This window comes from Diadema antillarum, unplaced genomic scaffold, assembly GCF_040938485.1.
Source record: "Diadema antillarum isolate AM-2024a unplaced genomic scaffold, OU_Dant_1.0 scf00000091, whole genome shotgun sequence".
NCBI lineage: Eukaryota > Metazoa > Echinodermata > Echinoidea > Diadematoida > Diadematidae > Diadema > Diadema antillarum.
The window spans coordinates 77,663-101,933 of NW_027270980.1; the positions used below are offsets into that span (position 1 = coordinate 77,663).

General features: G+C 38.8%; 1 protein-coding gene across 5 annotated transcripts in view; it reads left to right on the plus strand.

Moving 5' to 3' along the window:
• The window catches only part of LOC139718242 (ribosome-binding protein 1-like), a 75,340-nt gene that overhangs the window by 40,689 nt on the left and 10,380 nt on the right, over positions 1–24,271 (plus strand). The window contains exons 14-24 of one of the 5 annotated variants that reach the window (XM_071629719.1): positions 1,262–1,357; positions 6,177–6,269; positions 7,078–7,155; positions 8,202–8,297; positions 11,036–11,401; positions 15,331–15,423; positions 16,725–16,787; positions 18,409–18,438; positions 20,550–20,768; positions 21,508–21,798; positions 23,268–23,435. In XM_071629719.1, the coding sequence (XP_071485820.1) occupies positions 1,262–1,357; positions 6,177–6,269; positions 7,078–7,155; positions 8,202–8,297; positions 11,036–11,401; positions 15,331–15,423; positions 16,725–16,787; positions 18,409–18,438; positions 20,550–20,768; positions 21,508–21,798; positions 23,268–23,435 (1,593 nt within the window). The remainder of the gene's footprint in view (positions 1–1,261; positions 1,358–6,176; positions 6,270–7,077; positions 7,156–8,201; positions 8,298–11,035; positions 11,402–15,330; positions 15,424–16,724; positions 16,788–18,408; positions 18,439–20,549; positions 20,769–21,507; positions 21,799–23,267; positions 23,436–24,271) is intronic. The other 4 variants (XM_071629720.1, XM_071629722.1, XM_071629721.1 and 1 more) reach the window with 4 other exon arrangements.

A 24,271-nucleotide genomic window follows, 5' to 3' on the forward strand; every position in this document is an offset into this window, starting at 1 on the left:
GCGGCCCTACAACAACCCGACGAGTACGCTGAAAAGCCCCAGCTCGCTCGGGTGCAGACGAAAAAAAAAAACCGCCTCGGTCTCTATGAAGCACTACTTTTACACTCGAACTGTGTGAAAACACGCCCGAACACGCTCATGTAACTTATATCATTTTGAAGATCAAGGTCAGGCCTACCTCTCTAACTATAAAAAAATTGCGGAAATGTGCGGGATTTCTCATAATCGATACAGAAACAATATGATGACATCTCTAGCGCACAAAACTTACTGCTCAGTAACTCCGTTGTTTGTGTACCGATTTCGCTGGTTCAAACGGCAATCTCCTCAGCACAGTCTGCTGGACCAGCGAAAGGTATAGACATACCACGCTACCCAATTCTTGAGCCATAAGTTGTAGCTTTCGAAGGGGGACGTCTTTCACTGAATGTAATAGACTGCCAAAATTTTGAATATGACGTCATATTGTCGGTGCCACGCATCGCTTCAAAGCCCGATTTTTACGAGTGTGTGTTTGTGGAAGGCCTGGAAAGGAGATCATGTTGCGTCACTCTAGTGCGCCGGAGGGTGATGGGTGGACCGATAAGGCCAGATTTTGACATATTTATCACAGAATGAGGGTTGGATTTCAAGACGTTAATCGGTGTAAGACCACTTGATTTTTTCTCTGAGGGAAGCTCTCAGAGTGCCATCTCCATTTCTTTCACCTCCCTGGTTGAAGTTTTCATTAATTCCTGTGAGTTGCTTTATACTGTGTCTGTGTTCTCACATCTGCTTCAGTACCAAAATATCTCCTCTGCACTTTCATCCATCCCAACCTCTAATGACATCTCCACCACTGTAGTCCATGTTTACCTGCTCTGCATTTATTCACAAACTGATTCCGAGATATCATGTGTGAGAGACCCCAGGGAGCATTGAGCGCATGTGGCTAACTTGGACGGACAGATGTCCCCAATGTTGATGTGTATTTTTCAGAATGTACTAATCATCTTTGCAACCTTTTCTGTTGATCATATATCGAACGAAAGGAGGTATGATTTTGTGCAACAAGTGTTCAATGAAATTTGAACTTGCTATTCATCTGTCTGTGTGGATAGGTAGCAGAAATCTTGAATTATCCCCCCCCCCCCTCCAACCATTTGACAACGATGTGCCTTTGTCATGTTCCAAAATTGCTAGTCAATGAATTGTTTTGAGGTCTCGTAGATTTTTCTTCTAGATCTTTTTTTTTTATGAACCTGTTTCCTACCGAAACCAGAACCTACGGGAGAAAAATCGGAAACTTATGGAGGTGGTCTCGGCGGCCGAGAAAACGAGTGCAGAATCTGCCACTCAGGCTGCGAGGGCAGCAAAGGTACTGACACGAACCTTTTTCCAAGATGTTGCAAATGTTAATCCCTCTGCAAATAGCCAAGTCCAGAGTCGCGTCTCCATGGCTGACAGTTATCAGTCAATTCCAAATGTGATTGTGAACCTCCATATTGTGTGCACTGTGGCGTGTGTTAAAACTGTATGGCGATGACTGTCACATAGTAAATGAAAATGTGAATGCTTGTAGACACCATCTTCAATCCCCCCCCCCCCCCCCTAATCGCACGATTTATGATAACCGTCATTTGTATGCACTCCTCAAAGTTACATGTTTTTGGTTTACTGATGGTGCTGTACTGGTGTGCATGACTTGAGTTCACAGAATGTTATGAGATTGGAGCATGCCCCATATTAGTTGGATAATTTTATATTTGATCTACAGATAAATGAAACTTAGCAGCCGATTAAGATTGTATCACGTCTTTGTAGTCTATTGTTGATGACCCTGTGGTGTAAACACAGTTGTGGAATGTTATTGCTGCAAACATTGGATGTATGATCTGCCCCCCCCCCCCCCCCCCCCGAATTGATACATTTTTAACCCAACAAGCCCCACAAATCTTATTCCCATGGTGTGGTGCTGTACTTTTTTGTTGCCATAATTGTTGTATTGTTACAATGTCAGTATTTCATAAATTAAAGTCAAAGATTCTCTTTCATTTGAGCTATTCGTTGTTCATTAATTCTTTGTTTCTGTTGCAGATCAGATCCTTAAATTGGCAGTGTTTTTGAGAAGATTAGAGTTATTTGTTTCTCTCTCAAATTGACAAATTTTTGTCAATTTCTTTTGGATTTTGCTCAGGTTCAACAAATTTAACCTGTTCCATCTAATCACTCGACAGTGTATGATAAGCAGCAGAATTTAAAGTTGCCAATTTGGTAATCTCTGCAGCAAAACTATCCCAGGGTATGATGGCATATGCCCTCAATTGTACTGCTTGTACAGTTTGTCAACATTTGTCCCACTCTTGCACTGGGTAACATAATATCATGCATCAGATTTCCACCAGAGAAGCACTTTGACAATGAGGTGTTCTTCATTGTTTTGTTGTTTTTTTTTAATAGATTTTTTGGTAATTGTAATGCTTTAAAAGTGTGTTACAGTTTTGTTTGACAGGGAGTCCCATGTACTGCAAGAGTGGCTTGAATTTGTTCAGTCAAAATTTGTATTGATTTTGTGCTCCACAGAACTAATTTCTGGAGGCATTAAAGTATGTGCAGAGTTATTCTTATCTGCAGAATTTCCTCAGCATAGATAAAGCTCCCATGTCTCTTGCTCCTGAAGTGCACATTCAACTCCCAATCATTGTATTAATGCATGTTGTCATTGGTAAAGCCCCCGTTCCACTATGCCGTTCTCGCTACGATTTGACAATTTTCTCAGGTCGGGAAGGATCGGGTAAAACCTGAGCCGATCTAGACACAGTACGATGTTAGAACGCTTTAAGTACGCTGCAGTTACAACTACCAAGTGCTTGCTACGCTCTTGCTACGATGATCGGGAATGAGACATTACGATCTCTGCCGCTGCCGGTACGCTTAAGAACGATATAGCTACGCTGTCAGTGCGATGTTGCCGATGTTATCCGATCGATGCACGCTGTATCTACGCTCTAAACGATCTATACGATCTTATCACGCTGTTACCCCGTTCAGAGAGCTGAAAAGTGCCCGATGTGCCCCGATGTACCCCGATTCGACTGTCGGTCTGCAATCAGTCAACTTATTAGCATGCAGAACCGAAGAAATATACTGTGGACCTCAAAGAGGCTCCTCAACTCACGGTTCTTTTGCAGCAATGCATTGTATAAACAAAGACGTGCTGATTTTCCAAGGCTTTTTCTTGATGTCCTTGCTTTTATAGTCCGTCTTCCTCCAGTTGTAGATGATTTCATATTCTTCAAAATTCTGCTATGTCCTCTTCCTCCTCTTTCAGCATCACGTGCAGTCTTTCTTTCTTCGCCTTTTGGGTAGCTGCTTCGCTGCTTTCTTCTCTTCTTTTTCTTCATCTCTTCTTCTTCTTCGAAAATTACAGCTAAAATTACTTCCCGTTCTTGTGCCGATGTTACTACGCTCAGAAAGACCTTGCTACGCTCATCCCGCTGCGTTTACGCCGTCACTACGCTCTCCCCGCTGCGTTTACGCTGTCACTACGCTCTCCCCGCTTGCCGTACGATTAAAAATATGTCAATTTTGATCGGGGAGATCGGGAAGAAATTTTGAACCGGTTCAAAATTTCTTCCCGATCTGAAAAAATGCCCACTCCAACCCTGACCTCCACACGCTGCTGCTACGATGCTTTCGATCCCCGTACGCTTTTGCCGCTCTCTCCCGATCTGCTAGATCGGGACAGATCGGGGTCCAAATCGTGATAGTGGAACGGGGGCTTAAAGGAATGAACTTATGGGGGGGGGGCAGGTTTCCCCAGCATATCATCTGGATTCAGTACATATATCCACAATCTATATACCAGTACATTATGAGTGAAACTTTCCCTTTGATGCCACCTGTAAGAGAAAACTTAATAATAAAAGAAACCTTGTATTAGCTACGGTAGTTAATTATCAGTCTACTTCAACCATTTTCATGTCAACCAGTGATAAAAAGTACTAACAGTGAAATGGATCGATTGCAACTCTTTTGGCAATGGCCATCTCTGCCCAAAGTGATTGTGATTGTGGACATGATTAGTTTGTCTTTGTTATATTGGCGTCGTAGGTCGGGAAGGAGTCGTGGTAGAGTCAAGATCACTGTTGGTACAAGGGAGAGTGGAGTGTAATTTTTAGTTGCTGAGAGAAACCCTGAAGACAGTGCATTGTGTGCATCACGCATACAGTAGATTTTGATTCATTCAATAAGCATGATAATGATAAGGTAGCTGATCTGTAATAGTCTAGTTAACTGGACTCACGGGACAGCGCATCTGAGGGAAAGCTTCCATGACCCAGGAATTATAAAACATGTGCTTTTGAGCATTACATAACGTTGTATTTGCTACTTCAAAACAAAACCTTTGGTGGAAATGGAAGGGGGGGGGGGAAGCATGTAAAAGAAATTTGTAGTCATGTGCTGGAATGTTTCTTAGTTGACGTAGCTGTGGTTTGCCTGTGGCTTGAGTAGCTATTGGAGGTTTTATCATCTCTGGCCATCACACCAGTGTTTCTATGATACCAGTCACTTCACTCATGTGTACAGTTAGCTGTATGTAGCCGTCAATAGGATGCCCATAATTTGCATCTGGCTCACTTACCTCTTGTTATGTACATCTCGAGAGTGTCATTCTAACAGTCATAACAGACTTTTGTGTGTTGATTGAACGATTCATTGTATACATTTTATGAATTCATATATTTATATAGATTGTAAGCTTTGTTATGCTTTTATATACATGCATGCTTATACTATATCTTCCCACCTATTTTCTGTCTCCTATTTGGTTTGCTTGTTGCACTTCATGTAACACTACTTACATCCAGTTAAATTGTGGGCCTAACCTTTTTCAACACACAGCATGTTGTTGTCATCAGTAATACCACTTGCATCTCATGTTATAAGGACTAATGAAAAATTCATTACCAATGATATATTGACAAAAACAAATTTATATTGAGCAGTGATGTCAGACGATTAATTGCTGTTATATTGACAGGAAAAAAAAGACATTATAGATTGCTTGATCTTGATACAAAGGCATTATTATAGATCCAGAGGTAGAATGGTTTTCAGAGGTTAGAATGGATTGCTTGATCCAGAGGTTAGAATGGATTGCTTGATCTTGATTTGATTTTGATTTGATTTGATTTGATTTATTTATTCTCTGTATGCCGTTTTTTTTCTTCAAATACATCAACTTTCTGCAATTTCATTAACAAAGTACAAAATACCGGTAGTATACTTTATACAATTTTATACAATTGATACAAAGGCATTATTATAGATCCAGAGGTAGAATGGTTTTCAGATTTTATTTTGTGTGTGGTATAACATTGGTTCATAATATGTGCCCTCAGCACTAGAATGTTGAGAAAATTCTTCAGAAATCACTGCGTTTTCTGAGATATTCTGATATTTTCATTCCCCACCAGAATTTCAGTGCAAATGATAACATTCTATTTGAAGTGATCAGATAGTGTTAAAGGGACTGTACAGTACTGGTTGAGGTAAGGATTCATGTTTTGAACATTCCTAAGTGTGATAATGAAAAGCCTCTTATGAAATATGAAAGAGCATGTAATTTTAAGAAGGATTCAACGTTTATTTGATGAAAATTGGTTTTCAAATGGCTGAGATATCCAAAAAAGTGCTAATAATAAAAGGCGACATGCCCCAACTTTATTAGCATCTCTTTGTTTCACCTTGTTTTTGGATATCTCAGCCATTTCAAAACCGATTTTCATCGAATAAACTTTTGATACCCCTTAGAACTGCCTGCTCTTTGACATCTCATAGAGTGGTTTCTGAATATCTCACAAAACGTTAAAAGCTAAATCTTCACCTCGTCCAGAACTGTACACACCCTTTAAGAATGTTGCATGATACACATACTTCTTACAGTAAGAATCTGTGCTATCAAAAAAAAAAGAAAGAAAGAAAGAAAGAAGGAACAACATGAATGTATCTACCTTCTGCAGTATTTGTGCATTGACATACTTTGTATGTTGCTGTTCCAGATTTTCCCATACACACAAAAAAAAAAAAGTGTATCACCTGCATAAGCCTGGCTCCATTATAGTTTTGCAAATGTCTTGTTGCCCTGGAGATTGCTGTCATGATGCTCAAAGCTCTCATTTTCTTCTTACCAGGAGGATGTGTCCTCTGCTCTTGCCCAGGAGCAAGCTTCAACAAAGACAGTGCTAGAAAGACTATTCCCTGGTGTCAGTTTAGAGTCATCCTTGGTGAGTCTAGTGTTGCATAATCCTCAGCAAGAACAACAAGAAGAAAGAATTAAGCTAAAATTGAATTAATCAGTACTGAAAATCATAAATCAGAGTTATCACAACTTTGACTTCTGAGTTTCAAGTCAATGTTTGGTATATGGCAGCGGATGAAAGATAATGTTTCAATAGAGACAGCTATTCAATTGTTTAACTTGAATAAAAGACAACAACAACAAGGTGATGATGAAGTATAGTGTTCATACCACAGCACTCTCAGAAGTGTTATCTTTCTCTGCATGTGACAGACATGGCGTACCAGCAGGTTATACTTTACTCCTTATAGTCAGTACATTTATTTTTATAATCATGATTATAATTAGGATTTAATATTCTCATTGGTGCTATTATGACAGTGATGATAGTAATCTCACTATCATAATTATGTTCTTCAGTTTGTGCATATTTGTTGTATTTTTTTGAATGTATATTTAGCAAATGACAATACAAAAATTGTATTGCTTCATTTTCTTTCAACACATATACTTACAGTACATGTATGTTACTAGGCTAGTCATGCAAGTTTCATATAAGACATGCAGTATGTTGTAGGTAACTTTGTTTGGACCAGTAAATTTGGAGACTCGTGAAACTTTCCTTATGAGGAAATGTCTAGTGAGAAGGTGACATTCAAGTGATGTTCAGTGGTTGCTTGCTCGCTCCTTGTGAATTAGCATTTTTTTTAATGAAGTGATGTGTAAGAAAAGGACAGAAAAAACAATCCTAGTAACCATAAGATACTGGTGTGTCTTTACTCCATCTCGTGTAGGCTTACAAGGACTGGTTAAGTAAGTTTGAGGGGGAGGCTGCACAAGTACTTAGCAAACAATCTTCCACAAGTTCAGAGGTGAGTTGATGAATCTCTGTTTAACTATGTTGTGTGGCTATCTATGCAGTCACAGAAGCTTGAAAATTGACTTACTTGTTGTATTTGGGTGAGATTTAGGTATATGAAGTGTTTATCAGCCAGGTGATCAAGATTCTTGATATGACAGACCTTGGCCCTTTGTGCATTATTATCAAATGTACCATGATGTTAGACTTCCACTAGATACAATGTAGAAAATAAATTGAAGCAATTGGATTAGGGCCATTTTGAGGTGTATGAACATAGATGATTAGTGTCTTTTTGATGTAATTTAAGAATCGACATTTTTCCATTGTCGTTCTTGTCTTGTAACTCATCAAGTCCTCGGGAACATTTGATGCAGAACTAAATCATGTCATGGCACAGACAGCTGTGATCCTCACTGCATGTCTTATATTGGAATAGTTGATAGAATTGGTTAAATCTATAAAATCTGTACAAGATCAAGAATAGTGGAAAAAATGTGCCAATTTTAGAGAGAAATATGTACTTTGATCATCTGTAGTGTGTTGCCAATAGATAGTCGGGTATTAGATAAGCAATAAAAAGGTTTCTACTAATTCAGCAACCAGAACAAACAACCTTAATTCAGCAACCAGAACAAGCAACTAGTTATATGAACCTCAAAGGGTTCAATTGAAAGACAATTTTTGTTTTGTTTTGTTTTGGTAACCCGAAAAACAGATAATACAAAAGCACATTTTGGGTTCGTTTTTTTTTTCTTTGTATGTTTAATCACCTGATATTCCTCTTCTCCCCTTTTGTCTTTGTTTTTCTTATTTCTCTTCTATTTCTCTTCTTTGACTCATTTTTACTGTGTGGTGTCTTGTATATCTCCTCTTCTCCCCTATCAACATCCTCATCATCACCATGTTCTTTTTTTTTTTCTTTTCTCCTTCTCTTCTTCATCCCCCTTCTTTCTTTCTTCCTTTCCTCCTCCTCTTCCCCTTCATATTCTTTATTTGATTATCATTCTTGCCCTGGTCTACCTCTGTTACTCTCTTCACTTGCTGTCATGATGTCAGGCTGAGGAGTATGCCCTGAAGATAAACACGCTAGAAGCAGAGAAGGACCAACTGTCGTCACAGTGCCAGCATTACCAGTCCGTGCTTGCCGAAACCGTAAGTACCCCCTCTTAGGTTTCTATTCCAATGAGACAGAAAGAAGGATATTACTGGTTGTTGGTTTTCCAGCAAAGTAAGGTGTATCATTTCAGTTACGATTCGACTCATAAACATAAAACAAAACCAAAGGAAAGTGGGTGAGCTGTATCTCTTTAATAAGTACATGTATAGTTAATGTTTACATCACTTTTTACTTCAAACACACAAACAAACAAACAAACAAACAAACAAACAAATAAACAAGAGAGAACATTTCAAATGCCAAAAGTGCTTCCTGGGAGAGAAATGAAACAGGATGAAAAGAATAAAAGATAGATACACAGATAGATAGGATAGAAGAAGCGAGAGAGTTAGCGAGGGCAATTATCGACAACACGAAAGGTATTTTTTAGTATTATTTGGCTCTTTTAATGTAAGCATTCTTAAGGAAAGAAAAAAAAACTTTCTTTGCTGTGCATATCTAATGTTTTGTATATATTTCTTTAAATCAACTCATTTTATTTTATTGTGTCCATAATTCTATATCAGTCAAATGTGCAAATATGATATTTGATTATTCAGTGTTTGAAACATATCTTGAGGAGTATTTTCCTACAGTTTATAATCATAGAGAATATATTCATATTTCAAACAAGTCATCAAACTTGGTTTTTCTCAGATCTTTGATTTCAGAGTTGTTGTATATATGAGATGATTTCTTTTATTATATTTCTACTTTTTATCAAGTTTGGATGAAAAATTTCCCTTTTGTCGATATCACATGTTCATATTATGTCATAAATGATTATCCACATATGTTTCACTTGATTAATATAAGACCCAAACAAGCTTGTGCTCTGTACAAAGTCTTGAGGTTTGATTGCCTGCATTAGAAAAATGTTTTATTTGTTTGTTGATTTTTTGCAAGGGGAAAAAGAAATTGTCAATGAGCATGTTCAAATGTAAACATTTCTGTTGAGTGTTGTTATTCAACCTGATATATGTTGAAGAATGTGACAAAGCATTGTAACAGGTCATATACTTTGCCTGGTGTCTATTTACTGTGATTGTTTGGAATTCAGTTTGTAAGAGCATGGTGTATATTGTTTACTCGTTTATATTTGCTTGATATTAATAAGTGTTTTCTGTTTGTATGTATTTAGCATGTTGGTGTGTTATTCAGTCATTTTCGTCAAGCTTTGTATGATGCATCTATTCTTTATGATCATTTCCTGTAACACTACCTGTAAAGATATCATTTGGTAGGGTAAAACTGTTCAGTTGGTTTACTCCTTAACTGGATTTATACTTTTTGATATGCAGTTTAGATATTTCATGTATATTGTGTTTTGTTTTGTTTTTATTTCAAGCATAACATATTCCTATAATTATGAAAGCCTACAAAAATGCAGAAATAAAAACACCTGCAGTTGAGTTTTGTAAGGGACTGTGAGGAGAGCATGTGTTTGTAATACATTATCTGCAGCAGATTACTGTATACGCCATATGATATATTTAGCGAGTCTAAATTTTCACGAATCAAGACTTCCCGACGATATCGTGGGTGGTTTCGCGATCATGGAGTCCTGTACTGAATGGAGAAATGTATACGCATACATCACATTCATCTGGATCAGAGTCAATATTTTCGCGTGTCTTTAATTTTGCGAATAGCAGCTGACTCGCGAAATTTGCGAAAATAGAAACCTCACGAAATATTTGTGGAAGTATCCTGATTTATATTATCTTTAGTTATCAAAATATTGTTTCAAAGACTTTGTATGAAGTTGTTTTGGAGGATCTTAAAAGAGTATATTTTACTTTAACAAATAGAATAATACATTTACTTGCTGTTTTATTTGTTTGTATATCTCTTTTGCCATGCATGCAAGATGTGTAAATGACACTTTTTAACAGTCATTAATCAATGTGTAGTCATAGGCTCTTTTTTATAACCTAATCATGTGTGATCGATAAAGCAGTGTGTCCCATTAAATTGCTGTAGTGTCAGAATTGTATTCATATTTTTTTAGACATAATCATTGTTCAACCAAGTCAAAGCATGTGTAGCAGTAAATGACCCTGACAGAGAGCTAAAGTAGTGTCTAGAGATGCATCGAAGGAAGAATAACTGTAATGCATGCTTGTGCTTTCACTGGGTAATCACTGAAACCCACAAAACTTTCTCATATGCCTCAACGTATGTGCCTGTCAAGTTTTCATAAGACTTGTTTGCGACTGGTGTTTGATAGTAGTTTTGAACTATCTAAAACTGCAGAGACTTTGTATCTCTTTTCAGGAGGTAGAATGAAAATTTGCTAAGGATTGATTTGTGACTTGATTGCTCATTCAGGCTTCTCCAAAAGCAGTGAGATGTCTGTTGGTGAACTGTCACTTCTGAAAAAGCGCTGAGCTGAAATCTGTATAAATCCTTGTGTAATGGGAGTTAAGCAAATCATGAGAAGTCAGAGCATGTTGCTGTTGCACTGTCAGTTGTCAAAGGTCATAGCATTTCTTTGTTTATGCAGTCAGATTTTTTTTTTCTTTGAGCGTTATACTGCATGAAGTTTTCACTAACTCTGAGTTGTTGTGATTCTATATAAAATTGCACGCTTTCGTCTCACGCACTCCACGTCTGTCTTGTTTCGTCTGCATTGTGGCTTTTAACGAACATTGTGAATACCAAACCAAACCCAACCAAACCACACCCAACAAACAAAATGAATGAAACCCCCCGCAAATTGTTGGACAAAAAGGGCTCCTACTGGTCGAACTGGTTGCTGTTACAGGAGGGCATGGTGAACAAGCTCCAGAAGAGTGTAGAGTCGGAAGAGGAGCGCTACAGGGGGCGCATCCAAGCCCTGGAGGCGGAGAAGGAACGGCTCGGCTCCCAGTGCACCGAGCTCCGGGACAAGGCAGCCGCAGCGGAGCGGGCGGCGGGGGAGTCCCACCCTGGCCAGAGCGTGGAGGCCGTGGAGCGGCTAGAGGCAGAGAATAGGGAGATGACCAGACGGGCAGAGGAGGTGGAGGAGAGACTGACTGCAAGGTTGGAGGAGGCAGAGAAGGAGCGAAGTCGTCTCACCATCCAGTGCCAGCACTATGAGGTGGCACTGAGAGAAACAGTAAGCATACCACCTGCTTGCTACAGCATTACTGGGGGACTGCATCGGAATGGAATACATACATGTAGTCTTAACGCATGCATTGTGAATCTGTCTCACTAACAAAAAGTAACTGGCTAAATTGTGTGGATGTTGATTGCTCTGGTAGCCCTTGTTTTGTTTTATTTTATTTACTTTTCTTTTCTATGGGTTTTTGTGTTGATGTGTACTAGCTACCTGTTTGCCTGAGTTAGTGTTTTGCTCGGAATTAAAAGATGTGTTTCCTATCATTCTGAATGAAAATGGATCCTGAATGTATCATACATCTTCAATTATTTTTAGGGTTTTTCCTCGTGCTGTAAATTGGAGGCACAATTGCAAGAAATCCAGATTTTCAGAGTTATGTAATTAAATATGAGCATGAAAATTTAATACCATTCGTCACTTCTCTGTGCATAGATACGTATTGTCAAGCAATGATCATATGCAAATTACATTTTGTTACATGGGATGGCTAACACATTGGGAGTGGGTCCTGGGATCATATTGATAAAAGAAATGAAAACATTTTACTTTCATCCAATGCTTATCTAAAAGTACTCCACTTATAAAAAAAAAAGAAAAAAAAAAGAGTAGACCATGCAGCTTGCACCATCATAGTTTGCTGTTTGCCATTGACGTAGTACACTTTGGTATGAGTTGAGTTTGAAGTGCTCAAATTTTATTTTGACAGAAAGTTACTCATCTGCAGTGCGCATCCTCAAAGCAGATTTCCAGTGGCAAGAGCTCCATGCTGAGTTGATCCCTCACATCCTGCATAAATAATCTTGAAAATTTACATTATTAAAAGAGAGGGGTGAAAGTCTCCATCCCAATGATTATCTTAAAACTAAAAGCCATGATCAGCACTGTTTCTACCAAATACAAGGTATATTTTCTCTTTCCATTACTGCGGTTTCAAATATCAAAAGCAGACAATTAAGTTAAACTAAGTATCTCTCCAAGATAGAAATGAATTGCATGCTATATGTTTCACACAGTTAAAGAGCAGAAAGCCTGCCAGAACTCAAACTGGTTTATTTTACACATGCTTTCAGACAAATGAAATTTGAATTTTGTTCTCAGAAAAAGGCTCCCTCTGTAGCTGAATGTCGAAAAGCACCGCTGTTGTCACTGGAGACTGGTTTTGTAAAAATTTGAGCATCACATAATGATGACTTGTCTGTGCATTTCATTTAAGCGGTGGATTTGTAGAGAATTATTTTGTTGAAAGAAGCGAAATCACCTTTCTGGTTTGTGTTAAATGTAGGCAGTGGAATGCCAGTAGTTGCATGAAACCCACTTGATTTTAAAGAAAAAATGCATGCTCATCGGTACTCATATGCACATGTGCGTGCTCGGGCGCACACACACACACACACACACACACACACACAAATTTACTTATGTACTTAATTACAAGTTTCTTATTATCTTAATTAAAAGTTTCTAATTATCTTAATTAAACACTGATACACCACAGGGCAAGGGACTGGAAAGAAATGAATTTGTTTTGTACGGAGTGACTTGGTGTCACACGTTTTTACAAGAGTCCATTTGAAACTAATTAATGCACTGTCTAATACAGGTCTGAATGAAAAAAGTTTTGAATGGCCAATTTTTCTTCAGTTCTCAAAGAGGTTCTTCACATTTACGTATGAAAGGAATGTAAAAGTAGAAACAAACAATTAAAATGTGTTCATATTTTTATGTAGCTGTACTCTTCTATACTATCAGAGTTCTATAGATCGACTGCTGTAAAATGCTAGTACTACAACTACTACTTGACGGATGCTTCTGAGATCAAGTTTACTCTGCTTTTGCCAAGTATCTCTGTCCATTATCAGTAATATACTGTATCCTTAATTCATACTCAACTATCTTATGAAAAGTATTGGGTATGATTGACAATCTTCAGATGTGTTGCACCTGTATTTCAGCTCTTCTTGTATGTGTGTGCATGCATATACATTATGGTAATAAAATTTGACGGTTTTATTTCATTTATGTGTGACTTTCTGTTTGTATGTATATAGTTGCTATGATTTCTTTAACTAAAACCATGATATTTTTCTGTGTGTGTAATTCTTTCAAAAGTACAGATATATTAGTGCATATTCTTGTCTTATAGATGAATTTATATTTTTCATTTGTGATTACTTTGCAACAGGATTTTTGTTAGTGAGGTTTTGTTATTGCACATTTCAATATTGATTATGTTTGAATTGCCATTCTTTCGTTAAAAAGATATTTGATAATAGAAGGTACTGAGTATGATACTCATTAAATTTGATTGTTATCATCACCACTTAAAATGAAATCACTACCAGATATGTTGAATTGTGGTCTTCACCCACCTCATATTAATATCTGTTGTACATTTGTGAGTTTCAAACATCAAATGTGCCAAAAGCCTGGAAAAAGCTGAAATCATTCTTCTGTTTATGTGTATTTTGTTAAATTTTCTTTTAGTCTTTCTAACACCTGTAATTTCAGTTTTGAGTCCTTTTCATGGAAATATGTGTGTATTTTTTTGTTTTGTTTTTTAGCGTGGTTTTGAAGTGTTGTTATGAAATGTTTGCCATTAACCCACTGGGCACTAAATATAACAGTGCTATTGGCATTGTTAACAGACAGTTTACCAATGCAGAGCTCAACACTTTTTTTTTTCTTTTTTGGTGTCTGGTGGCCCATTAAGACCATTAAAATCTTTAAATCTGAAATTTTGGTGCCCAAAATGGATACCGATATGTGTGATCTGAAATAAAAGCAAAAGTAATAATCTATTTTGAATCTTAGTCGACCAATAGGGCAGTGAAAAGATGAATTTAATCGCGCAACACCATTTTCTCGTGGCCCTGGGCCACCGGGCCGCTGCTAATGTTGAGCCCTGCCATGCCTCGTGAACCCAAGAGGGCGTGGCACGCACTGACCACCAATGCAGCCTCACGAAAGTGGAAACAGTTTGTGTGCATGTCCGTACTGTGCAGAATATCAGCAGTAACCATGATGTTCTATATGATTGTGATCTGGTCATTTTGTTACAATTTTTTTTTCTCAATAATTTACAATCACTTCAAGTTAGACTTATCATGGATACTGTGCACTCACAAGCACCGTACTCACAGCTGATTGGTTGTTGTCTGAATGTTGTTATGGAAACTGCAACCACTGCAGTATGTTGTAATTTGCGTAAACAGTGCCTTGAAAAGTGACCCAGACTGGTAAATCATTCCCTGATATTCAGGCAATGGAGTAATGGTGGTTGTAAGCTATTGCAAGCCCAGTTACAATTGTATGATGATAAGGAAAAGAACAACTAAGTAATTTCAAAACATTCATTATAATTGTGTTGCGGTGGACCATTGGGTTACGTGATTCATTTGGTCGGGAGTTTCATGGCCCTCATTGTATATGCCAGTTATATCATTTTGTCCAGGGAATATTGCAAACATTCTTCATTCATTATTAAATTGCATTTCTTTAGATTGCACACCCCCCCCCCCCCCCCCCCCACGCATGAGATATGGTTGGGCTGCGGAAGTGAATGATTAAAGTCACTCGTCTCTTGTTTTCTGTATTACCTATGAGGACTCTAGTGTATATTTTCTGATTATATTCCATTGAAATCACGGTAATCACAGGCAAAGATTGCCTGGTTGAATGGTACATGGTGATTGATGCTGATACAGTGACTGCCAGGAGTGACAAACAAACAGGGCAGGTAACTGATATGTAGGGTTATCACAAAGTGTATTTAGGATTCAATAGGTAATGCAATGCCTCACTCATGATATCACCCTCGGTATTGTTTGTGAAAATGTGTAGTTTACTGTACGACACTGCCCGACCTGTCACTTTATATAACACTTGTCTCGCCATCTCCCCACTCCTAATCCCTTCGTCTACAGGAGGGCATCCTCAACAAACTCCAAAACAGTGTGGAGTCTGAAGAAGTCAAGTGGGAGGAGAGACTAAAACAGACAGAATCCAGCCTGGGCCAGGTAGGTAGCCCAAAAGAATCTGGTGGCCCATGGTTTGTGGTTAGGGACCCCTTTGACTGGGAGCCCCCCACCACATTGGGCCCACAGTATTGGGCCCTGAGCATCGGGCCCACCCTCAATCTTGCTATCCTCTATGAAATAAGTGGTCGTAGAAACATTTAGTCCACCACATGCGTGTCTCTTCCTTACTGCACTACTTAGCTTGTCTTTTTTTTAACACTCTCTCCTTCCTGTGCACTTTGGGTGTCAATCTACTCTTAGCATTTTTCATTTATTTATTATTTTTTAAAGATGTATGTAGCTTAGCTTCCAGGCACACTGAGTATTTATTTTTTTTCTTCTCCCTGACCTTGTATTTTGTAACGTTGATATGGGATATTGGGTCATGTGGGACATCTACATGTTCATTGTTGAAATGTTTTCTCGTAAAAGTGATGACAATCAGTTTGATGGAATTCTGCTTATTTTCCTGTGCTTGTGCTTAGCATATGCCATTTGGCACAGCTGTAAAATTACAATGTATGTTAGGCTTCAGTTTACAATTCTTTGATTATGTTGCTAACTATGTCTTGCAGTAGCTTGGCATTCAAGGATACATGTAGCGGGTTGTCAGTATCGGTGTTTGATGGCTATTGCTTTTTAAGATTTTTCTCTTTAAGTGTAAACTTGATGTATATGTGTTTTAGCACTCCTGAGAGAGCAAATGTCCTGAGAAATCTACAGAATATACAAGTTTTCAACATTAAAAAAGTCTGTGTGGTCTGCTGCAAAGTTTGCATAATTTCTTTTTGGATGATGAACTTTGACCAGTTTGGCAAAAAAAGAAAAGAAAAAAGGAAAAAAGAAAGGCCTTTTAGAAATGAATGGTATACATATTTTGATGTTTGTCTGGCAGTGTATTTGTATGTAGCTTAGAAAAATTTTATTTTATATACACACCAGTTGCTGGCAAGAAAAGTGTGTAATTTGAGTAACGAATGAGCCAAATTGTTGTGAAGATACATGATAATGCTCCGAAAGAAAGGCAAAGAAGAAGCTGATCATCCAGGCTTTTGTGTTCTCTTCTGCATGACTTAAGTGGCTTAAATGGCTGAAGCACCTCCTCCCTTGCATGCCTAGCTAGCACCTTGCACGTTCAGGGTAGCCAGTTATGTGTCGAGTGTGAACGCATGAAATCACTACATTGACCCTTGACCCCTCTTGACCCTTTGGCATGAACTTTCTGTTGCTCTGCAAACCTATCCCTGTCCCTGTCCCTCTATCTTTCTGTCTTTGTCTCCCTATCTCGATGTCTCCACAAGGCGAAAGGGGAAGTTGCGACATTACAAGACGAATTGGATACGCTGACATCGAGTACATCACAGGTGAGTTGTGCTTTTCAGCTTAGATAATTAAACAAGTACCGGTAGGCCTATTTGTGTGACTTTCATCACAAAACCACAAAAAATTGCCAGGCAGCATGCTGCATTCATGTCAGATTTTGAAATTGATTTTTAGTGTTCATAGCCTTTGTGAAGATTGTATATTAAGTCTTGCTGGGAGTGACAGTCTTGAATCTGGTTTATCCTTACTGAGAATGAATGGATCTTCAGATTTTTCTTTTCTTCTTGAAAGATAATTACACTACTTACTGGTCCTACAGGCTTTTCGAGAGAGTCATTCTCATCGTGAGTGTATGCATCAGAACTTGAAGTAAAATAAACTAAATAAAAATGTAAAATAGAATGAAGAGCTGTTTTTCCAGTGGTTAGGGGGATTTTGTTACACATTAATCTCACAGGCGATGAATAGTTTTGTGGATTTTTCTCCATGATGTGTGGTTATTTACACATGATACTGTCACTGATAGTGCATATTTTTAGAGTACCGGAATGATAGAAAAAGGCTATAAAACTCACAGGAAATGATCTTTGTCCTGTCTTTCTTTTATTTTGTTTATAGATATAATCATGTGAATTGCCCATCACTATTATCATCATTATCTATTTTGTTATTGGGAATGGGGGGCACAACCATGACAGTCCACCCAATCATTGGTTTGTGCACAACACACCATACAGACAGAGCATAGATTACTAGTGTAGTAACATTTTTTAACAGTCATGATCTCAATACACTCGATCATTTGGTACAACGATGCTTGTACGCACAGCAGGCATTAAAGACACAATGATTCTTGTTAACTTGTATGTAAGATGCATTGCACTGTAAATATGAAGAGTTTTCATGCCTTGATACCCAAGAGAATTATTTATCCTGGCTATTTCTGAGACAGAGATACCACCCCCCCCCCCCAATCGCCCAGTCATATGTCAGAAGGCATTGCCCGATACTGTACCTTGGTTGCCTTTGAAACATGCCAACGTTTCACGTACTAAAATACACAGCACACCCTTTTCATGTAGGCATGCAAGGGCTTAAAAAGGCAAAAGATATGAATGTGACTTGACCACAAAATAGTGATACTCCAAGGGAAAAAATTACCAAAGCTCCCTTTATGACGCTCCTCATTGGGGCTCGGGTATATTTTTGCTGAGATCATTTCCAATATTTCAAGGGGTCTATAGCTGAAAGCTATAGAAAAGGGGGGGGGGGGAGGGAGTTTTTCATGGGAAGTCATCACTTGAGTGCCCCAAATATGAGGAATTTATAATGTGTAGAGGGCCTTACCAAGCATGAAAGATTCATGACTACAAGCATGCCAGAAAATTCCCCTTAAGTTGATAACATGATGGAGAAAGAACTTCTCTGAAAATGTTTAAGCTTGTTTTTGTAGATCAACCTTACTGAGCCAATCACCAATTCGTAAAAGTTTCTCTTTGATTATTGCTATATGTAGCACATTTTCCATGAGACTTATCCGCCATAGCAAAAAACAAAAATAAAATAAATATAAAATTGTATAAATAGATAAAAACTGCTGCTTAGAGAGGAATGAATGTTTTCTTATTTTGCATCAATTCATGCCAAATGTTTTTCACCTAGGTTTCAAGAGAAAAGGGTTTATCAGATATGGTAAGCATGAAAAGTGTAGCCACTGTACACCCTAGCTCTCTGTAGCTAGATTGTCTTATATGAGTCGTCATTCACATATTCTTCCATCTACTTGACTTTGTGTGGTCTTTGTGGAAATTTGGCAGAGTGACCTCTATCATATTGCTGTGATTTTTTTTTTTCACTGTAGCACAAACACTTCTTCTTAAAAAAGAAAAAAAAAATCTGCAAATTTCTGTATGTCACCAAGGAGCAGCTTCGTTTGGTACAAGGGGTGTGTTATAGATATGTATTTTTTCATCTCTTTGGAATGATGTTGGTTTGGGGATATATTTAAAGTATAGTGGAAGTCCAATTTTGTTGTAAGAGCATTCTCTGCATATATCCTACATACAAAACCTCTTATAGTTTCTACAAAATATATCATTCAGAGCTGTCAGTCATCAAACATAACTTAAAGAAGGTGGTAATTTACTTTTGTGTATATTTCTGCAGATTTTAGTTTAAAATAAAGAATTTGGTGTAGCACACCCTGCTCTTATTGGCTTAACTTTGCTAAAATGTAACAAATTCAGTGAATCTAAAACTTTTTTTTCTGTCTGAATTGTCTCCATACCCTCTGCTTTGAAATATATTCAGCTTCAGAACAACATGCATAGTTTCAGGATGCTTTCTCTTTTTCTACCTATCACCCTTTCATGAAACTGATCAAGTTTTAGCTGGAAATGACATGACAAATGTTCAAATCCTGTTCTAGGTGTGCACAAATTGCTGATTGCCACACTGAAATTAACACAGCTAAAATGTATTCACACGTGCAGTGACTTTTGGAATTACTGTATTAGCAAGCAAATAAGTTCAAACATATCTTTCCCAATTTGTGAACGTATCTACACATCAGATTTTTCATATATTTCCCCAGCATTTAGCGCATCTGTATATTAGCATTAACCCAAAACATGTCCCCCATCCACCCCCCCCTATTCATCATTTCTAATTCACCACATGATATATTATACTAAACATGCTTGAGTAAATGTCTGATTTTCAGAACCCACCTCTCCCCAGTCACTTACGCTGTAGAATGTTGGCTCATGTAGTGCGTCTGGTACTGTGTGCTAAAGCTTGAAAGGTTTCTATATTCTCACTTTGGGGTTGAATTTTGATGCATATGACACGTGTGCAGTGTTGGGAAGTAAGTCTCCACAGCTATACATGAAGAAAGAAAGGAAGAAAGGGTTAAACAAGTCTGTGCATGGATTGTTGCATGTGTGCAGAGCTATAACTTTCTGCACTCCTGGACGTGAAGGTTGAACTTTAGCATATTCCATCTTCTCCAACTCCTCCCATTTGCTTGTTCAGGAAGCTTGCATAGTTGCTTAACAATCTTTTCTTGGTGCCTCTTTCACCGAGTCACAGAGGTAACAACAATGGAAGTTTCAGTCTTCTTAGAAGTGAAAACATAGTTCTCATATGCCTGCCCTGCAGAATTGTCAATTTTTGCTCTAAAATACACACAAATGCAGAAATGATGCTGTACAGTTGTATCAACACAATTTCTGTTGGGTAATGATGAAAATGCAGAATATTAGCCAAGAGGGTTTGCCGTAAGTACTACAATCTCGAAGCTTACCCGATTGTGGTTGCTTCGTGAAGTTTTATATTCAATTACATTGACTTAGGTATATCGGGCCATAGTAGTATCCGTCGTACATGAGAGTGCAGTGCATGCACGCAGCTTATTAGCTGCATGCAATTCAGTAGTACTGGTAGGGCATGATTCGATCATCACATACAAGTAGCGTTCATACGTACCCACTACTGAATGGGTAGGGCGCTTTAGGAATAAAGTCGGGTACAACGACTTTTATTATTTCACACATTTGATCTCAAAATACTCCAAATCATTATCCTGGCAAACCATGTCAGTGTGGTAAGTTTCTCCGTAGGCCCTTTCAGTGTATTGTGAGCAAATTCCAAGTGATGGAAGATGAATTTTGAGCCCTTCTGAGAACTATGTTTTGCTTCAATAAATGCATGCCACAAATCTTTTCTGGTGAGCGGCTCTGTCTCGACGAACGAAAGCAATATCTTTTTTTCTCTCTTCCGTTGTTCGCCCTCCCATTTTCCAGACCTCCAGCGAGAACGCGAGGCTGGCGTCGGAGCTGGAGGAGGCGAACGCGACGATAGGCAAGCTGCGGCAGGATCAGGAGGCAGCGGCCTCCGGCTATGAGACCACTAGCCAGGAGCTTGTGGAGTTAAAGAGCCAGCTCCATCAGCTGAAGGAGGAGCTGGAGGCGGCCAACCTACGGGCAGGGCAGAGCAACGACAAGGAGGAGGAGAATGCAGAGGTAGCTCTCCATCCCAGACGCCATCCTAGCGTCTCCACCTCCAGACCAGCTCTCCCTGCAAAGGGGGCGGTGACGTCGCCCCCCTTTTAGGGACGACTCCTCTTGATCGGATGCAGAGCAGTTTGAATGAGCAGATATCCCAAGAAACGTGTCATACTGACACCCTACTCTGACCTCAACCCTTGTCAAATAACAGGCTCTCTCTCTCTCTCTTTTTCTCAATTCGACAAATTGCTTCCGCTCTGCTAATTCCACCCAGTTCTTGTAGTGCCCCTTGCATGTTGCTTCTCTGTCGGTTGCATGTGTGTCTAAGCGGTGATCACTCTTTATTTATTACTCTGATTTGGGAATTTTTGTTTATGTGTATATACACAGGTATTCGTTGGCTTCTTTGTGGTTTCGTAGCTGATAAACTGACTTGTGTGAAAAGAAATGCCTCGAAACCTTCACACTATTTCTTAGTTGTTGAAGTATTTAGATCTGATTAAAACAAAGAGAAGACATCATGTGATACCCAGTGGTTACTACAAATCATTGTTTTTGATTGGATCCTGAGTTCTCAAGCTTTAACGAAATGGGTAAATTCAGCATATTTTAGTGCGTGGCAAGAGATGTACTGAAAAGGTGTATACAATATACCTTGGCTTGAAAAAGGTGAACCGTTTCATGTAGAAAATGATTTGTAATAAACATGTGAGATGATCTAATTGTGATCTGCTCCACTTTTATTTTGTGCCAGACCAAAAACAGATTGGCGTCCTCAGAGGCGGCGGTGAAGAGATTGGAGGCGGATCTCCAGGAGGCCAGGAGCGGCCAGACGGAGGCCACCTCCCTTCGCAAGCAGCTGGAGAACTCGGCGACTCAGCTGGAGGCAGCCAGGGCCGCGGCCCAGGAGGCTGGGAAGGAGGTGGAGGCGCTGAAAGCGCAGCTGGATGGTGCCTCCAAGGCAGCTCCAGCCGGTGGGGAGGAGCTGGCACAAGCTCGGACAGCCCTATCCAAGGCTGAGGAAAAGACAGCAGCTCAACAGAAGGTATGGTGGCCATGAAAAGGACAAAACAAAACAAATCTTGATTTTCAGTGGTTAGGTGGCCACTTCATTTACTTGTTGTGTGTGGCCAAATGTACTGTCAAAGTGGAAGTTCTTTGTTCTTTGCTAACCAAAGTTAGTTTGGTGTGTATTGTAATACCATGTGGTCTGTACTATGTCGTGTGGTGATGCATACCTGGGTCCCGTTTCATAAGGCGTGCTATCGATAACAAGTTACGATAGTTGTTATAAGCTACTGACATCCTTGCATCTGATTGGCTGAGAGCAGATTTGTCATAGAAATGTGGCAGTTGTTACTGATAACAAGTTTTATGAAACGGGATCCAGGAAAAGTAAAGTAGGGCATACTGGTACATTTTGTTTTATTTCATGTGCATAGTCAGTCTATGCCACTTGATATCCCCATATATCATGCAAAGAAAAATATTTGCAAAACCTGTGCTCAGTTTACTTGTCACTGACATTCTATGTGTTGCATAAGGGGAAAAAAAAAAGTTTTCACACAACCAGACAGGGCACTTGTATTTTACCTGTATGTCACTGCATATAGATTATGGGATAGATGCTGGCCAGTATGATGCATGCAGGACTGAGATTGAACACTAATGTGAAAACTTGTGTTTATTGACAAAAAGACTTGAACCTTTTTTTTTTTTTTTTTGCAAAAAGTGAAGTAAGACTGAGCATAAAGCAACTTTACTTGCAGCTCCCAATGCGTAGGAGTACAGACGACCTGAGCCAATGGCAGCTTCAACCTAACAAGAACTACCTAGATATCATTAAAATTCTTCATTGATAAGAAAGGGAAACACGCAGGATCTAACATATGCAAAAAAATATATATACCATATATTCCCCCCCCCCAAAAAAAAAAAAAAAAAATTACAACGGTACCCTTCGCAACGATAACTTTAAAAATAGTGAATCAATCCAAATACAATTTCAGGGGATGAAACTCTAACTCATTGCCCATATCTTACAGAAAACCCCGTTCGATTTGCTTCAGTGGTCAAAGAGAAATAAGGAATTTTGTAGAGCATGTCAGGAATCTCTTCCCTCCAAGTTCTGTCTAATGTGTTCACACATTAATATGCAGTTCCAAGAGCATCCAAGTGCTAAACTTGGAAGAATCAGACTCATGACATGCTTTTACAACAATCCACATTTCTCTGTGACTGCTTAACCAAACTGAATGGGGTCTTCTGCAAAATAGAGCTAAGATGTTATATTTTAAGACCCTGAAGTAGCATTTAGACGGTTTAATCATATTGGGTGTTATCAATGCGAAAATCCGATTGTAATTTTTTTTTTTTTGACATACTGTATGTTATACAATGCAATATAAAACAGAAGCGACATAAAATAATAGTGCTCGATGAGAGCGCTAGAAGAAGGAATATGGTAAATTGTTGTCATAATATTCCTCTCTGTCCCCTTCCCCTGGTAATCAGGAGATCAGCACATTGACAGAGAGCTTAAAGAAAGAGAAGGGCCTAACCCAGGACCTGGGTAAGGCTGCGGCCAAACTCCAGGCCATGCTGAAAAAGACGCAGTCCGCCCTCACCGTGGAGAAGGAGACCGTTGCTCAGCTGAAGATGCAGAACGGTGCGAAAGAAGATGTAAGTTTTGCTCCCGTCCTGTTTTTTTCGCCTTCACAATTTTTTTTTTCTTTTTCTTTCAGCCCCTAGATTTGCTTGGTAAGGGAATGAAGTGAAAAAGGGGAGCAGGGAAGTTTCATTGTTGGTCGGCCGAGGAGTTCCCTCGATGTCCCAAATTTGGTTATGTGCTTGATGTCAGTACTCACTGCAGCATGCATCATCCATTTTGTGATGGCCTTGCATGTGATGTTGGGTTTGCTTGGTTCCTGCACAGACAAACCTCAGCTGCATCAATGGTCTTGTTGAAAACACGTTGCATAAGTCAAAATCAATTTTGTTTGAATTACACCAATGCTTGATTCTACACATTCTTTTAGTGATAGAACTAGGGTATTTCATTTTCATATTCTACCTTGTTCTTCATTTTTTTTTTTTTTTGCTTTACAGCTGGTATATCTGGTGCTAAGCAAGTAGCGTAAAGATGATTTTAGATCATTCTCTTTTTCTGCACTAATGCTTTGAAATTTTGCAATGGGTTGACTAGCATGGCCTGCAAAAGGGTACAAAAGCTGTATGCATGCTCAAACTCTTCATTATTAGGGACTACATGAATTTTACCCACTGAACAGCATAGTGGTACTTCTGCAGAACACTGGAATTCAAGCGTGAAGTGAGGTGCAGAGATAAGTGCTAAGCCTTGATACATTGGAGAGTGAAGGGAACCAAGTCTGACTGGGATAATGAATTCTGAACGAACAACTTCTATTTTAGTTAGGGCATGTACCATCTGGCAGAAATACTAAGAAATGAATGTATTCATGGCCCTATGAAAGATGTCTACGTACAAAGTATGTACT